The sequence below is a fragment of the Lampetra planeri genome, chromosome 9 (assembly GCF_965212315.1).
Source record: "Lampetra planeri chromosome 9, kcLamPlan1.2.h2, whole genome shotgun sequence".
NCBI classification, from domain to species: Eukaryota; Metazoa; Chordata; class Hyperoartia; order Petromyzontiformes; family Petromyzontidae; genus Lampetra; species Lampetra planeri.
Window position 1 is genome coordinate 10411664 of NC_136115.1, and position 18853 is coordinate 10430516.

General features: G+C 53.6%; 1 protein-coding gene across 1 annotated transcript in view; it reads right to left on the bottom strand.

Annotated features, from left to right (window-relative positions):
• Positions 1–1633: 1633 nt before the first annotated feature.
• The window catches only part of LOC144720666 (zinc finger CCHC domain-containing protein 7-like), a 212013-nt gene continuing 194793 nt past the window's right edge, over positions 1634–18853 (bottom strand). Inside the window, 5 exon segments of the mRNA XM_078597597.1 lie at positions 1634–3474; positions 3476–3664; positions 3666–3988; positions 4635–4752; positions 15669–15767. Of these exon segments, the coding sequence (XP_078453723.1) occupies positions 3343–3474; positions 3476–3664; positions 3666–3988; positions 4635–4752; positions 15669–15767 (861 nt within the window). The 3' untranslated portion in view covers positions 1634–3342.

An 18853-nucleotide genomic window follows, 5' to 3' on the forward strand; every position in this document is an offset into this window, starting at 1 on the left:
CACTGCTAATTGAGGGCCTCTCCATGCCTGCGGGTCCATGGGGGTTGTATGCGGGGGGCACGCTGCAGAGGTCGCAAACGGGTTTTGATTCCTTCGTACCCGTACCCGGCCGCACCAGGGTCGCAAACGGGTACCCGTACCTGGCCGGGTATCGGGTAGCCGGGTATCGGGTAGGGTACGGGTATCGGGTACCCGGTTGCGACCTCTGGCACGCTGTATTCATTGTGGATGCAGTGGACGTCGGGTGGCGCAGTAGCAACACTCGCGTCTCACAGCAATAAAGGTTCAGGGCTCGATCCCCGACTCGGGCGCATGGGTGTGGAGTTTGTGTGTTCTGCCTCTGTTCAGCATGGGTGCCCTCGGTGAGCTCAATGACTCGCATAGTACCTTGAATCACTGACAAACTGGGTTCGAATCTCGGCACCAGCCACATCTGATTGGACTAAGTTCTCAGGTGTCACGATTTGATTATAAAAAAATACGTACAAAACTACGCATTGAACACAATTCACATGATGGCTTTAAACTTGATGCAGCCGATACCTGTCTGGATGCTAAAAGGTGTAAACAAATGCATAATCCAACAACTTTCGCTTAACCTGCAAGGGATCTCAAAGTAAATCTGGGCCCGTGAGGTGCGGTGCATTGGCCCAACACGCCGTGGCATCCACGAACCAGGGTCAATGCGACTGGGTCATGGTGGGGACCTGGAAAGGGAGTCGATCTAGAAGAGGGGTCGGCAACCAACACAATAAGATGAGACATTGTTTCGAATTCGGAAAAAAAAAAAACTATATATCAATCGCTGTAATGCAATGTGACTACGAGACGGTGGTCCTTAATAAATCACGTCACGAAGCGGTCATTAATAAGCGCATGCAAGCTCTAGTCGCAAGTGGACTCGTCCATGGTCAGGGATTGTCAACCAAGATAATAGCCATTCTTTTCCAACGTCAAGAGCCGCACTGCATGGCGGTTCCAGAGCCGCAAGGCTGCCAACCCCCTGATCCAGGAGCTGGCAAACCCCAATCAAAAACCCCCGTGCCCTGGGACAGCGAGCCCATCACTGGGGGCAGCAGTGGTGCTGGACACCTCCTGGCGGCCCTCAGTCGCCCTGTGCGCCACTGCCACAGAGCAGAAAGGCGCGGTGTTGTCCGAGCGAAGTCAATTACAGTGACCCCAGATGTAGTTCTGTGGTGTCAACTTCCAGGGCGTTTCCGAACACAATGTCATTTTCTGCTCGCACATTTCATCACTCTGATATTTACAAATGGCATGTTACCGGTGATGCGATAGCCAGTTGGAAAAGCTCACATGGCTCGTGATCTTTTGTTTTGCAAACACCACTTTGCAGATAAACACGGCGTCATAATTCAATCCACTCGGTGTAAATTGCAGATGCGTCCATTTCCATATTAATTTATAGCCCAATAGGAAAATAAAGCCATTGTAGTAATAATATCAGTGATGTACACATTCTAATGCTGTCTTCACACGCGTTGCTCCAAGTGAAAATTCACAGAGTGAACAGACATCATACTCAGCAGAATATTGTGAACGCAAATGTAACTGCTTTGTAATAATACATGCATTCAAAGAAAACCTATTGCACATAAACACACAATGCACTCTGCGAATTTAACTATTTTTATTTTTTGACTTCATTGTCAAAACATTGCTACAATAAAAAAAAACTGTTGACAGAAATTTTCCTCAAAACTGGACTTTGCACATACTATATTTTCAAATAAAAGATATTTTCAAACCAAGTACACGTACCCATCAGGCATTTTCCAATTTACATATTTTTAACGTTTTCGTTTAAAATCTTTTACGTGCCTTCCTGAGACTTCTGTATGCAATCAGCCTTCTTTTTTTTTTACTGTAAACTCACTTTGTGTTGACTTATTTTATTTCTCACGCATATCACATGTTTCCAATTAAATAATAAAAACAATCGACTGTGTAAGCAGCAGTGCACAAGCACAAACCGCAAACAACAAAAACCTCTCCACCTCCAGCGTGGGCACCGCTATAGAATACGGAGATTTATCAAAGGAAGAATCGGGTTTGTGTTACAACCGAGGAGGCTGGGTTGATGAGTGCTGGCACCGCTGACATCCTGCGTTAGACTTCAGGCCTGTGATTTTAACCAGGTGAAGGTCCCTCAAGTGCAGCGAGTTGATACAACTATTACAAGTATCTTCTATTTTACCAGGTAAGGCCCACTGAGCTATGTAGCTCTTTTTTCAAAAGCAATCTGACCACAAATGATAGCTCATCGAAGTGGCTTATCATCATTTCGAAATTTATAGCAGCCAAAATACTGTAAACGCACGTTTTTAAATGAGGGAAAAAACTGGAGGAGCCAGAGAAAAATCTCCGAAACCACGGGTAGAACATGCAAACTCCAAATATGCAGGCGTCAGGGTCGAGATCGAACCCATGACCTCCTGTATACCAGGCGAGGTAGTTAACATCTCGCCACCGTGGCACCCCTATGGATGGTCTCAAGTCAGGTCACCCACAACTACAAAAAGCCATCACATTAACTTGGCTACATTACAGCTGTGAGGATATAATGTGTGAAGGAAATAATTTACGTTGGTATAGCCGTTGTGAAAGTGCTCCCCCCACCCCACCCCCCCCTTCTGCGTGGACCGGAGGTCAGTTAAAGGGATCTCAGATATAGTTCTGCTACATCTGATTCCGTGGGCCTTCGCTCGAACACGAAGGTTTGCAATGCTCTGTGAGAGATCTACATGGATCATTATCTGGCACCCACGTCTTGTGACATCGATAGCACGATCGCATTACACTGTGGCCAAGAACAAGAGGAGGAAGACAATCCACATGCGTGGCTTCTGTAATGCTTTCTAACATGTGTTTGTCCTGGGAAAGCCGCATTAAGTTATGATGTCACAGGGCGGAGGGTGTGTGACATAGCAAAATCACATCACGTGTGATCATATCGGTGGGGAGGGACAGAGGTGTGAGCATCTTGGCCATTCAGGTGCAATCCTTTTACCACTGGATCGTCTCCAAATGTAGGTCAACCCTTGAATTAATGTTGCTGGTTTGCTATAGGGTAAGACGTTCCAACTTTACAGTGAAGATTTCTGCGTATTGGATCAACTTTGAGAGTTACCGTGCCCTCCGCGTCTCAAACAGACAGACGGAGCCGACGCGTTAATGCTTTCAACCTGAGTTAGGACAGCGTGATTTGGTAACGGCCCTTTTGCTAAATGAGGCGGAGCGTGAAATGTTAGCCGGCCGTGCCACGGTGGTGAGTTTGTCCCGCATGCCGCGTCGCCGGTTAAGGAGCCTCTGTACGCGCGAGACTCACTCCACGCACGGCTCGCTGGCGCTGGCGCTGGCCCTCGCGCGCTTCTTCCTGCTCTTCTTTCTCGACGGCGGCAGGAACGCCGACACGGAGCTCGCGCTGCCTCCCTCCTCCTCGTTGCCGCCCCCCCCCGTGTTTGCGCCACGCCTTCTTCTCCTTCAGTTTCTTCATCTTCATTTTCGCCTTCAACTTCAACCTCTGCTTTATCTCCTCCTTCTTCTTCCTCTTCCTGTCGTTCTGCCACTCGACAGCCTCCGCAGGGAAGTAGCCCTCATCGGCCACGGCCGCCCTCCTCTGGAATCCCCGCTCGCTGCGCTCCCCCCCCCCCCGCCGCCGGCGCTTCGCGGGCCCGCTTCTCGCGGCGGTCGTGGCCGTGCTGGCGGTGGTGCGAGCCGCCGCCGCCACCGTTGTCGTCCCACGCTGGAAGTCCGGCCGTGCGGCGCACGTAGTGCTCGTGGCGACGCGCGCGCAGCTCCTCCCGCTTGCGGTGGAGCCGCGCCGCCTCGCTCTCCTCGGCGCGGTCGAGCCGCGCCTTGAGCCGAGCGCGCTGCTTCTGGCTCAGGCCCTGCTCGGCCTCCAACTCCAGGCGGCGCCGCTTCAGGGGGTTCAGCAGAGACTCCTGCAGCTGGCCCGTCTCCCGCAATTCTGTTACGCACAGGGAAATAATAATAATAATGATCATCATCAACATCTTCATAATCTTTACATTTACATGGCTGCCTCGGCAACACACGAGAGCCGTACATCACATCCCATTTAAAGCGTTCCCAAGGGCATTGCAATTGGAAGCTGCCCCTTTTCGGCACAAGGTGACTCGGCACCGGCCTGCGAGTGGACGCTAGTCGGCCAGTGCGGAGGGGGGGGGGGGTGGCGATGATAGCTAGGTAGAGCCCACTGAGATATATAAATCTTTTTCAGAAGCGACTTGGCCACAAATGATAACCCAATGAAGTGGCTTATCACGTGGAAATTTCTATCAGCCAAATACTCGAATGTTTCTAAGTGTGGAGGGAAAAATCGGAGGACCAAGAGAAAAATCCACGCGACCACGGGGACAACATACAAACTCCAAATATACAGCAGGCGTCAGGGTCGGGATTGAACCCTTGACCTCCTGTATACCAGGCGAGGTAGTTAGCATCTCGCCACCGCGGCACCCCGGTGTCGATCAAGGCATCGGCAAATTTTATTACGTGGCCCGACGGAAAATATCGTTGAAGAGCCCTGCTGTAGTGACGCTTGGTGAAATGCACACGTGCTCGGGGGTAAGAACCCGACACTGAAGAGGCACCTCTGGCTATCCTCTGCAATCTCTTCTCCCTGAGCTGGAATTCGTGAGGGCTGTCGTAATGACAGACGAAGGGCACCGTGGGGTATATGTACAGATCCATCCTTCTCCGCACGCACTCCTGCACGCACACGAACACGCACACCAAAACAAAGATCTCATGTTTAGCCTCATCCACCACCTGATTTTCTATTGGCACATCCGGGCCGAGCAAGAATCGCACCGTGGACCTGCTTGGCTCGGGGCCAAGCAGGTCCAGGGGAGGGGATAATGGCGCGCGTTCAATGCGTCTGACATCATAGCACCTAAAGAAGATCGATATAATGGCATCTACTGAGTCAGAGCCACGGAGCGCTGATGAAGTGTGTGCTGTGTGTTGTGTATCCGTCGGCCAGAGTGCGCGTCACCGTCATCATCTACGTTGCATGGGAGAGGTCAGCGGCGGCACTGCTAACCCACAGCAGGCTGGCCCGGCATTGGCCCGGCATAGCCCCGGCGCAGCTCGGATATGCCAGTGGAAAATAGTGAATAGTGAGGTGCGATACATTTTCACATGATAAGACACTTCGTTGAGCTATCATTTGTGGCCAGATCGCTTCTGAAAAAGAGCTATATATATAGCTCAGTGGGCCTTACCTGGTCAAATAAAATTAGTTTAGTTTTTTTTATTAAGGTTGACCCTACACCCAATAGTTTAGTGAGGTCAGCACCACGCCCACCGCCCACCATCTCCCCGGTGCTCAAGTTAACGCACAACACTAAGTGCTCGTTTAAAGCTGAGTTGATCTAGAGGAGGTCCAGACCAGGGTGAAAGTGCCACCGCTCTCACGCTGCGTATTATGGCAAGAGATTGAACCCACGTCGGTGAGATTTTGGGGCAGTGTGGGAACCACGATGCCACTAAAGTCACAAGTGCACTCACCCACCTACACAGTCCATGGGTGATGTCCTGCTCACATGAGCATTCAAGTGGTGCTCATCTCCTGTTTAGATCCCTGCAGCGCCAGTGGTGGAAATCCCACATTCCTATGGAAGGGGTGAGTCTATCCATAGGACTCCTGTTCATTTGCCCACAAAGCGTTACCTATTTTATCGACCCTGGAAGCATGATGTCAACCTCCGACCAAAATCTCGCTCGACTGTTGAGCCACTACGCAAGCGTTAGGCCGAGGTTAAGGGTCCATGGCAAACGTCCCAAACCCAATACTGTAGAGTAGTTTTTGGGTGGAGGGGACGGTGATGCTGGCTGCAAGAGCTCGTAGGAAACATTCCAGTCTTTGCGTTGTCCCCTTCCAGTCCCGCACACGCAATGCTCCCCGCGGGGTCACAGCTTGCAATGTGCCCTGGATCCCCCCCAAGCCTTGCACCGATGGCACCTCTTCTTGAAAGGGAGAGACAACGCAGCCACAATCTACGTAATTATCATCGACATACTTGGCAGCTAAAATTTGCTTCTGTAAAATAATTATAAATAAACATAAACCTGCCAATGTATCTCTTAAATCCCAGCTCCGGGATAACGAGTGCTACCATAACTGCCCAACGCTCATTTGAGCCGGGAGACGAAAAGCCAGCAGCCGTGTCCAGAGATCTTGAACGTCCACTCTGCTGTGGTGGACGGTGATCTTTGGTCGGAATGGTTTCAAATTCCCCTCTGTGCGCTGGGCTTCATGGACGAACGGAGGGCAGCTGCTCCCAGAATGCACCACGTGACGACATGGCCAGGGCGACGTGGCTGGGAGGTCGAGGGTGATCGGGAAGGGAGGGGGGGGGCGGGGGGGGACTCCGGTGCGGCCCGAGACATCACCGAAGGGGGCTGCAGCGGCGTCCCTGAAGATCCGTAACCCTCGGCGCTACTCCTCATGAGGGAAGTTTCCCCACTCGCGCTCGACAGCCTGTGAATCGCGCAAGCCGGGTATTTACCACAAAATAACAGCTGTCCGTTTTTCGCGTTGCGTCTCCCCCTCTTAATCTGGCGCCCACCTCCTCTCGCCAAACGGGCCACGGTGGCCGTGGCACGGGCACAGCGGGCCAGAGCGAGAAGCGTTCGTCAGTAACGCTTGGTTGGGAAGCCCAAGTCCTGGGAGCATTTGTTCGTCCAACAAGATAACGCGTGAATGATTATCATGTTAAAAATCCCGCGGTCCAGCAGTCAGTCCAGCCGAGCGGCGCTACCAATTAGTCCCTTGACAGCGCAATTTACCTGCCAGAATAATGAGCTTTCTCTCGTATCGGCAGGGCTCGGGCGATGATGGAGGGGAGCGAGCGGGCGAGTGAGCGCGCGCGCGCGCAAACTAATAAAGCTGTCGGCGGAATAATGGAATTTGGCAGGGCCGTAATGAGCTTGGTCGGGAGCTAATTAAAAGCCCGGGCGAAATAATTAGCCGCATCAGAAGTAATTTCATTAATCGGCAACGCCGGGCCGTGGCTGGTGCAGTGCCGGGGCTGTCTTGACACGCAGGTGAACCCGGGGGCTGCTGCTGCTGCTGCCAAACGGCCGACGATCCACAAATACCGCCCAGCGCCACGCGCCTTCACGGTATAAAACGAAACATAAAATTAACGTTAAATATAGAACATCGCGCGCTGCGGCTCCCCCTCCCCCGCGCCCTCCCGTCGGCATCCCAGACAACCTCGGCACGATGGGAGGTCGCCTCTTCTCTTCTGCTGCCGATGATGGAGGGCAGCAGGAGGGCGAGCGTCTGGGACTCATTTCCCCCGGCTACGCGGCAGACTCTCTACCCCTGCCCAAAGTGATTCAATATAAAACATCGCCCTCCATTCCGGGCTCCTCTTCTCCTCTGCCTGCAATCAAAACTTTTTTCCCCGAACGTTCATTTCATTCTAATCCGGACTGCGTCATCCTTTCGTTTCTTCCCGTGTCCCGGCCCAACTCAACTTCAAAAACTCTCCATTATGATCAAAATCCCTTCCCTGTCCGGATTCCCCTGCTCGCGCTCACATCCACATCTCCCATCCTGGTAAAGAATCTCAGGTAACATTGTCCTTAATCCGGCAAAGCAAAGCATCGCAAAATTCTTTTTTGGCAGGGTCCTGCTTAGGAATGTTGGGCAACGCCTTTGTTCGTATTCTTGGTGTGTCGAAGGTACACAGTGGAAAACCCGCAAGCACATGAAGGCGCACCCCTCACTCAGAAACCACAACACACGGTGCTCTCCACATGATCCACCAATCCCACCCTGCAAAGCGCTGCACTCCAGTCGTGTGCAACCCGTCTCGGCGCACGGTCACATTGAGATGCTCCACATCCAAGTTGTATCGTATTGCATTTAAAAGCACAACTCGGTGTCGTTATGATGCATGGAGCACCGGCGCCAAATCCATTTTCCTCCCTTCGCACGCTCGCACTCTCTCCCTCTCTCGTGCCCATGCTCTCCATCGCTCTCTCTCTCTGCACGCGCGTCACCAACCGCTCTCTCCGCGCCCCGGGCCCTAATGACACGGGTGCCGGGTAATAAGTGCAGCCTCGCGCATTAGCGCACAATTATCCGCCCGCCGCAGTATTTCATCACGGAGCCCGGGCTTGCCAGCCCACACTCCTCCGAGCGCACCCCCACCACCCACGCTGCCCAGCCCCAACGCGCCGGCCCTACCAGCCAAGTAACAACCGCGGAGGCCTACATTGCCGCGCGATGGACATTCAGAATTGTTCGCGGGGACATTCCGGCCGAAGATCACCGCAGCAGAGTGAACACGGTGAAGATCTTTGGACATGACTGCTGGCCTTTCGTCTCCCGGCTCAAGTGAGCATTGGGCAGTGTTGGGGAAGACACATTCCACATTATCATGACAGGGCCAATCTGTCCGTAGGATGACCCTCTGCTCACGTATGTTAGTGTCCACGTAGGGTTAATGGGCTGGGATGATTCCTGACCAAGATTTGAACTTGTGACCTGATTGTGAGTGGAACACTCCGATCAAGGCACCATGCTGCCGGTGACGAAGCGGCCTCATAGTGGCCATGTCACAGTGGAGAGAGGAACACCGCTGAGGTCGGTGGCTTGAGTTCAGGCTCCGGCCACCTGCGATGAACTGGGCTCTTGTACGCAATGAGCTGATAGCTGTTCGAATCGAAAACTAAAATGGACAGTGGTTTGTGTGCCTCGCCCTCGGAGTGCCAAGATTTCTCAAGATATGCGATCACTGACACGCATGAAACTACTCGGTGGCAGCTTGGGAAGGCGGCCTTCATCCAGCGGTGGATTGAAACATGGCCGATAATGAATGGCTTATGACCTCGTGTGCTTTGTCAATCATCTGGTGGCACGTTGCAAGGGTTGGGACATATTGCACACAACTGCCATTTCCTAGCAATGCAAAATCGACGAATTGGTTGCCGAGCGATCGGAGAGAATGGCCACGAGCATTACGCCAGCTCTCGTGTTGCCACTGTGTGTGTCCGACCCGAGGAGGCTGTCGCTGACAACACTACGTGTGCGTCACCACCAACATCATCTACATGCATCTTGACATCCTACGTTGCGTGCGAGAGGTCAGCGGCACTGCTGACATGCAACAGGCTGGCCCTGGCACAGGCGCGGCTCGGATATGCCAGTGGAAATAGTCAATATGAGTGTATGTATGTGGAACTTCTTTTGCACCGTACGTGATTAGACTCCAACATACAAAATAAAAAACTAGAAACTAAACAATTTTTTATTTGACCAGGTAAGACCCCACTGAGCTATAAAAGCTCTTTTCAGAAGCGACCTGGCCACAAATGATAGCTCCATGAAGTGGCTTACCATGTGGAAATGTATAGCAGCCGAACATTCTAACCGCATAATTCTAAATGCAGATGGAAAAACCGGAGGACCTGGAGAAAAACACACACGACCACGGGGAAAACACGCAAACTCCAAATATACAACAGGCGTCAGGGTCGGGATCGAACCCGCGAACTCCTGTACACCAGGCGAAGGAGTTAACATCTCGCCACCGTGGCGCCCCCCCCCCCCTCACCACAACCATCTCGACGCAACCCACGGCAAATTCCTCAAAACGTGACCCCGCGCCGACCCCCACGCGCGGCGACAACAAACCCCTTCCGCGGCGACATCGTGCTCCGAAACCCGTAAAAACGAAACCTAGACAATTAGCGAATGAGAGAAGCGTTCGTCTCGGGCCTGGCCCCACGAGCGGTGGGCTCCCCCCCGCCGTTAAACACAAAGCATTGATCGGCGGCGACGGGATGCGGTGAACCAGCGCCCCGTGTAAAACATGTGCTGCTGCCGCTGCCGCCGCTACTGCTGCTGCCGCGGCGAGGAAGAGGCGGCGGCCCAGAGCCAGTAAATAATTATAAGCGCATCATCGTTAGCCTGCGGGAGGTGCCGGGGGGTGGTGGGGGGGTGGGGGGGGGGGCGGAGGGGTGACACGGAACGGCAATTCCGCTGCGCGGCACTTAGGAACGGAGCACCGGGTCACAGCGACGCGAAAACCGTGCGGCGGGGGAACGCGGCCGACACCGCCACGGCGGCCCTCTGCCTCCCGGCATAGGGATGTGGAATTTCCACCCCGCTGGCTCGGGACGGGTGCTGCCCCACGCTCTGCGAGGTTTGGACGTTTGATGGGCGGAGCTCTGCGCGGTCGCGCGAGCGAGCGAGCGAGCGACTGACTGACGCCTGGCAAGTTCTCCTCCTCGTGCGTGCGTCGTAGTAAAATGGAAAAACGTTCTCAGTCGGCGAAGGCCGCTGGCCAACTTGAAATGCTGCTCGTCCTCATAACGGGACCGGCAAGACCACAGAGCTCTGCTGTTGCTCTTTGCTTTCATATTTTTACCGTGTTTTCATCTCAATGACACGTGAAAATTTGACACGTTAACTCCTTATAAAGTGAGTAAATATTACACGTTCAACTCATTCCGTTCATAGACATTGTAGTGACATTGCATTGCAATGCAGAAGGCTCCTGCATCGCAAGGGCAACGTGCTTGAGCGAGCACCATGCACGTGGTAGAAATAAAGTTTCTGGAGGAAATTCCACAAAAGTCTAAACACCACGCGGAATACAGAGATTGGCGAGCGGTGGACAAGACTGGTAATGGAATGGCAGGCAAACCTGCAAGAGGATGACTACTGAGGAGATGGAGTGGTGAGACCGGATTGCGTGCGCGGAATTCCACATTACTATGGACAGTTATCAGACCGCAGATACTCCACAAGGAATTGACCAAATATCCTGAGCAGGGCCCTCCCTCATCCTGAGCAACTAATAACAATGACTATACATAATTATTGACAAAAGCCAGTTGTAGTTCCACTGACAGATAGATTTAACAATTGGAATGTACCGCGTGAGGGTTCAACAAGAGCTTGAAAGAGGAGGAAATAAGTCCCTAGCATGAGGGCCAACGCAGCCCAATCGCAGTCGAAAGGTCCACTCGGCCCATCACCATTCCTCCCAACATCAATACAATGAGCACCACACGTTGTAGAAAGTCAACAGTGGGCCATCTGAGAGAGAGTGACCATCTACACAGGAATGTGGAATTCGCGACATTGACTCAAGGCCACCGAGAGGAACGCTGTAATGGGTGGGGGGAGGGGGGAGGGTGGATCAGCTTTTCATCTCGGACTCTTCTTGTCGGCGTGGGGCTTGACTTCTCGTCTCTGTGCTTCTCAGGTCCCCCTTGCAAAAGAGATAATGAATGTGCAAAGGTTCTCACCTGGTTAAATAAAGGATGCCGAAATTAGCCTGTCACTGCTGACGGATGAAGTAATGAGATTCCTGTGAGCGGAGCCGTATTAATAACGGTTTCAATTACATGAGTCTCGTCACTGAAAACGAGGCCGAAGAATGATTTAGACCTTGAATGACGCGAGCGTAGAGCACATGTTATCTAAACGTGGGCTGGGTATAGGCGCGTGCGTGTAACTGCGGGGGAGGGGGGGGGGCGGCAGCGTCGTGGTCAGCGTGGTAGCCCGATGAAATCGGTGGCCCGAGTTCGATTCCCGGCCACGGCTAATATCAGTGGTGATCGCCTGAACCCCGGGCCTGTGCCACCCCTAGGTTGACTCCGCCATAACCCTCAGCATTGGGAAGTCAAAGGCAGCTGGGGACTTGGATTTGACTCTCTGTGAAAACTCTCATTGCGTGCCCTCGCCAGTCCAAAGAGGTGCTCACGGACAGCACCTGTCCACTTGCTTTGCACGCTCTTGTTGTCTGCGTGGTTGGCACAGTGTGGCAACGTAGTCCTCTGCCTGGCCGGGGACTCGTGGTGGGAGTCAAAATGTGGGAGACAAAGGAGGCATGGGGGCGGGCGTGGTCCTGGCCGCCTCACAAAGTGTGCCGTGGTGGTCTGACCAGGCGCTCGCCAACAGCACACAGGGACATTCGAACGTTGTGTCACGATGCTGCACGGCAGGCATTCAAGATTGTGGCTTAATTCACGAAAGTCGGCCACTCTGTAACCGTGTCACTGCCTAGATCCCAACAGTGAACGTGCAGAGTACTCATTCTATCATCCTCAGAAGGTTTGTGGACTATCGGCAACACGTCACCGAGATTGCTACTCGTCACTTTGCGAACGTTCTAACGTCAAAAAGCCTCCCTCGGTGCTAATCCCCGCTGGGTACCACTGCGTTGGTGGAAATGTCACATTTCCATGGTTGGAGCCATAATCTCAAACCACAGAATCACTACTGCCCCAGCTAACTTGCAAATAAAATACCTGTAAGAACTGCTGGTGCATAACATTGCGAACTAAGGTTTGCTTTAACAAAAAATTGGCTTGTGCTATGAATAGGCTCTCACACGTTTAAATAACGGCGAGGGAATTCATTGAATTATTACGACGACGACGATGATGATGATGCCAAGAAGACAAATTATGTAGATGTTCACCGGAGCCGGTTAGCAGACACTCATCACCAGCGGCAGTAACCGATGATCTCATTGGCCATTAGTGCCTCTAATTAATGAACAATCAATTTTGCAGATGAGTGCAATGACTGTGCGCACGGGGCCAACGTGCCTCCATCCCTCCCCTCCCCTCCCCCCAACACATTCCTCCCCACCACCCCCTCAGTCAACCTCACCTCCCCGCCTGACACAACGCAGACCAATCGTGGGGCTTGGCGGGGAGTGAGCGAGCGAGGGCTCGGCCGCGATCGAACCTCTCGCGGCTCGTGATCGACGCCGCGCGCTTTAGTGGCGCGGGGGGAGGAGGTGCGGGGGAGCGAAGGGGCCCCGCGGCGTCGAGCGTCGCCACTGAATTAACGGCCACCAGATCCGCGAGCCAGCGAGTGCTCGGCTGTCGGGACCGAAAACACGGCCCCCGCTCGCTCGCCTATTTTTCGCCTTTGGGATGAATTTCCCCGTTCGCCACCCGCGGTGTCCCGATTGTGGTATCGGCACTGTGGGGCAGGAAGAGCTCTCCCGCATCGCCCGCCCCCCCCCTCCCCCCGGCGCGTCCTACCCCGCCGCCGATGCACGAGATCCAAGGGGGCGACGATGGCGAGTCGTGCGTCACGAACCGCGCTGGGCCTGCGATCGCCGACTACTCGCCGCTTCGAAGGCAACGAATGGAAAGAGCCCCGGAGCCCGGTGGTGCACTATCTTACATGTTAGAAGGCTGACTTTCATAGGGTTGTCAGTCAACAACAATAAGACAAATCCTTTTGTTTCATTCAGGTGAAGCCTCATTGGGTCTCGGTGTTCAGCGAGTACCAAGAAAGGTGCTGTTGCCGTGTCACTGTGGCAGAGTGTGCGACTCACAATTGGAGGACACGTGTTCAATTCCTGGTTATCATCTCCACGGGGCCAATAAAATGAGTACCACTCTGTGGGACGTCAATATTGGTTATTCTATGGACAGACTGGGTCTGACCATAGGAATATTAAATTTCCACCTTTGGCTCACAGTCACAATGGATATTAAGGCCACACTTTGCTCGTTTAAGCACGGAGATGCTTTGACTTTGACCTTGCATGGGATGCTTGGGTAATGTTGCCCACATTCGAGAGAGCCTACGATTCTCTCTCGGGCGAGTGCCCCGGTGTCGAACCCAGGCTCTCCGTGGTGCTGGCTTGGAACCTCATGGCGTGGGGGGGGGGGCTTACGCGCCAATCTTGTGGAGCTCTCGTTAACGGAGCGTGAACTCCCCGCTTGCCGCGAAAGACCCTCGCGTGGAGATGAGGTCAAAAGTCATTTGGGAAGGAGCGGACGAGTTTGAATTTAATGACTTGATAATGAAACTGACTGGAACCCTCCCCAAACAACCGCGCACGCCGCAGCCCCTACCCCCGCGACCACGCGATCTTTCCTTCCCTGCGGCCGCCCCTATTTCCACCGGCGCTGACAGAGAGACCGGCTGCCGTCAAACTCGGATGAGTAGCGCTGGTCGGGCCGCGTTAAGCGTGAACTAATTCAGGACCGTTCATTTTTTGAAATCTTTTTTTTTTTATTCCTTCCGCGGCGTCACGCTTGCCTGGGGCCCCGCAGACGTCAAAAGCCTGGGGCGGGCGCGAGAGCGTCGCGCCGGAGGAAGCGCCGTCGTATTTCTCGCCGAGCCCCTTCGCGCCGCGATCCACGCCAGAGGGATCGGCGAGCGGTCGACTCGGCACCCCGACGGGGCGTGTCGGCCCCGGCGAGATGGGGCCGCAAATCCAAACCCAGCCCCTCGCACCCCACCCCCCCACCCGCTCCGAGCCGTGGACGCGAGACAGACAGAGAGACAGAGAGACGACGGAGAGATGGCGCTGGGCAGAGCTGTGCCGATCAGTGCCGAGGGCCCGAGGGTGGAGAAGAAGCGACTGAGGCAATCAATTCAAGAGTACGCGGTCAAACATCGCTGATTAGCATGGTTGGCTACGAACCGTGCGAAAGAAGTTCAACGTGGAATAATATCCAACATCTCCACCATCATCTCTATTGGTGGCCCTGAGATAACGATGGAAAATCCGGATATTTATAGTGGGAGCCAATCTTTCCATGTAATGACAACTGTGGACCCTCCAATAAGTTACCCAGGACAGGTAAAAGGCCGAGTTGGTCCCCGACAGGTATTTGAACTTGTGACCTTTCCATTGCGAGTCGGGTGCCGTAACCATTGTGTAGGGGACAAGAGGCTGCCATTCCCGTGTGGACTGCGGGAGCCCCGGACGACGGCTTAGACCATGAGGGACGGGACAATCCTCTGCTTGGGCCACGTGTGTGTAGGTGTACCGTAAGCCTGTGTTGTGTACGGTGTACTCGCGCACATATACCGCAGGGTGGCGGCACATTGGCAACACCCTCTTGTCTCCTCACAGCAACAAGAGGCCTGGGTTCCATTCCCGACGGGTGCCTTTCTGTGTAAAGTTTGTATAATCTTTGGTTCTTTCGGTAAAGTCACGTAGGTATAAAATAAAATAAATCGCGACGTTTCGGGCGCAACACAAGCGTCCAAAGAACCAAAGAGTACGGTTACCTGCAGTCACGAAAGCTTCAAATCAAGATTAAAGTTTGTATGTTCTCCCTCTGTTCTGCAGAGGTTTTCTACCGGGTTCTCTGGTTTCCCAACGCTGAAAAATGACCTGCAAATGGTTCCATTGGGATCGCACGAAACAACGTCACACCGTGCTATACAAACTTGGCAGGACCCTCGCCAAAAAAGAGTCTTGAGACTCAATGAGGCTTTTTCCTGGGGCAACAAGTGTCATAACACACAACATTTGTGCGTATGGTGTATGTGTATGTTCACACAGTAGGGAGCATAGGTGGTGGGATCTGCAAGTCATCTTAATCAGTCAACTCACGGCAGATGGGTCTGTCCGGCCAACTCCTGCCAGCGGGGCTATGACACTGCACGTGTCCTCACAGTGCACAGATCCAGGCACAAAAGCGCTGTGTGTGGTGATGTCACAGCTACTTAGTGGAGAATTGCGGCTGTTGTTGTGTTTTGTTGTTGTGCACGTACGTTTGTGTGTATACGTAGATGCTTTGTGTGCGGTATGCACACGTGCGTGTACGTTGTGTACACGTGTGTGTATCATGCACGTGTACACATGCGTGTGTGCACGCGCGCCGCTACGCACGTGTCCGTAGTGTCCCTCGGCGGCGCAGTTGTAGCAGAAGACGCGTGCGTGGGCCGTGTCTGGCTCCACCAGCGGCCGCACGAGGGGCCCAGGCTCCACCTGAGAGCCACACCGGACGCACGTCAGGGCCCGCATCTCCCACGCAACACAGGAAAAACAGAGACCCCCCCCCGACCCCACTCCACCATCCCTCGACCGGGACCCAGTCCAACCGCACTGTCACAGGTGTAATGGGTTATAGGGTCAACACGTTTATAAGCGTTGAGCGAGGTTACTGTTCTTTTTCAGAGCTTGGAGGGAAAAAAGTGACGGTCGGAGGGAATTTCAAAGTTGAACAATGACAGGGAAGAAGCAGAAAGAGAAGTGACCTGCAGTGTGGTGGGTGAGTCAGTGAGTGGGTGGGTGGGTGAAAAAGTGAGTGGATGAGTAAGTGGACGAGTGAGTGGGTGAGTGAGTGGGTGAGTGAGTGGGTGGGTGAGTGAGCGAGCGGGTGGGTGGGTGAGTGAGCGGGTGACTGGGTGGGTGAGTCAGTGAGTGGGTGGGTGAGTGAGTGAGTGGATGAGTGGGTGGACAGTTGAATGGGTGAGTGAGTGGGTGTATTGCTGTGACCCGCACTGCAGCGGTTGACCACGGCGTGCATGCCGTGTGCAGGGCTAGGACCCATGCCCTCGATGTTCAAGTCCAGACACAAGGCCGTCCTGTGAGGTGCCTCCTTCCCCCCTCCACCCTCTACCCTGCAGCCTCCTTACCCCTCTCAACCACTCCTCTAAAAGGAACCCCATTCACAAAGACGCCCTCCTCCTCCTCATCTTCTTCTTCTGCTCTTGCTGGCTCACAAGATGTGTCTCTATCGCTTGTCCTGTGGACAGGCCTGGCATCCAGATGCCGTACAATCCCCGGCGCTCTTGGTTTTTGCAACGGATGTGTGTGGGTGGAGGGGGGGGGGTTGGGCCCCCGCGGTTCATTTTGTGGTGTTAATATAAAAAAGGTTGGCTCAAAAGAATGTGAAATAAACCCATAAAACCTGCCGAAAAAGCGTGCAGTCATCGTTTAATCCCCCGCGCCGCAGAGTGAGAATTGTTATTCTTACCCCCCGAGTATTTATTAGCCTGCGTACCCACGTACTTGCTGAAACAGCATCGCGTTTCACACATACACACACACACGTATACGGGGTCAAAACCGTCCAACAATTTACAAGGGTCAGGGGGGGGCCGCACTAACGTGTGAGATTTAGGGGCTCCGAGTAACATTTCGGGCGGCAGATCATTTCGGGCGTCGCACCTCGAGCAGACGTGACCCGCTTAAGTATTGGTCACGGGCCGCGTAAGCACGCAGCGTTATACACGCACGCAGCGTCGTTATACACGCACACAGCGTCGTTATACACGCACGCAGCGTTATACACGCACGCACACGCACGGGGTAAACAAAACACCACGTCTCCCTTGCGTACGTGGCGCTCAAGGGGCTAACGCTGAATTAAATATCTACACGCCGTTGTGTGGGGCTCATCTCCACTAACAATCCTTAGACGGTGTTGGATATTCCACATTACTATGGCAAGGACTGGTTCATTCAAAGGAAGTTGGTTGGTGACTTCCTAAGTTCAATAAGCGGAGGTAACTTTACCAGCTCGGAGAGATGCCGACAATGGTGACGCTGGAGATTATGACAATGCCGAAGCGATGTTAAAACTTGTGATGCTGATCTGACAATGGCCCTGATCATCTGATGGAAATTCCCCATTCCCTTACCAAGAACGAGGATCTCCATGGCACCAAGCTATTTAGAATTTGTTTAAATTTGTATTTTACCAAGTAAGGCCCACTGAGCTATATCGCTCTTTTTCAGAAGCAACCTGGCCACAAACGATAGCTGAACGAAGTGGCTTATCATGTGGAAATGTAGAGGAGTCAAATACTCTAAACGCATGATTCTAAACGTGCAGGAAAACACCGGAGGACCTGGACAATAATCCACGTGACCACGGGGAGAACAACTCCAAATAGATAGGCATCGAGGGTTGGGATCGACCCCACGACCTCCTGCATACCAGGCGAGGGAGTTAACATCTCGCCACCACGGCACCCCAAGCAATGCCGTCTCATATTATAATCACCTCCGCAGGGCTGGCGAGGCGGGATTTGAACCTGCGACAATGCGCGACTGCCCTGACCACGCGGCTGTAGCTGGCTGGACAGTGACCCCTGAATAGGTTCAAGCGGGACCAGCCGCCTGCATCCATTCCAGCACAGCAAGTGCAGCGCAAACAAATGTCTGGCGGCCTGGGACAAGAAACATCGCCGCACGTTGCACAAAACGATCAAGCGAAGCCATGCGGCGAGGATGAATCTGCGACGCGGAAGCCTCACTCACGAACACGCACGGCTCTGTCGATGTTGCTATAGTCATCAGAAAGTAAACTGCCATGAATAGCAGCTGCGTATGTGTTGCACCATGTGGGGCGTTGTCACAACCCAGCTCATGTGAGGCTACAACACCTGTATATTGTTTTGTTTTCGAGCCATTTTTTGCATTCATTATAAATGAGTAAGTGGCCATGTACAGCAGATGTATGTGTCTTTGTCTTTGTTTAGGTCAACTCAGCCTTAAATGAATACATGGTGTCGTGTGTCATCATCGGCACTGGAGAGACAAAGGTGGCCGGGCATGGTTCTGCCCACACCACCCCCTCGTGTGCCGTGCCGGCCTGCATAGGTGCTCGCTAACAGCACTTGCCCCAACAGTCTGTTCAGGCTATATGGGGGATGTTTGTCTTTGTGTCCAAAACGATGAAACGGCACTGGGAAAAGTCCGACTAACGGGCCGTTATTATGATCGTTAAGGTTCAGTGTAAGGGCCTGAGGTTCAGAGTCGGACTCCGGAAACATTATGGGACACTCAAGGCTTGGTGTTCAAGCCTGAGTTTCAGAGCCTCAACTCATCTCGACCGGGCGGAGGGAGCCCGCGTGCTCGGCCTTAGTCGGCGCGGCCACCGATCTCCCACCGGCGTTGGTACCCAACGCTCGCCGCGCCGTGTTGGAGGAGCACGGGTCGGGCTCAGCCGCCCGCGTAAACCCCGCGGGGACTGCGCGCGCACGCACGCACGCACGCACACACGCACACACGCACACACGCACGCGACATCGATGAAGCCCAGCAGCGGCGGTAGCGGGAGGAGG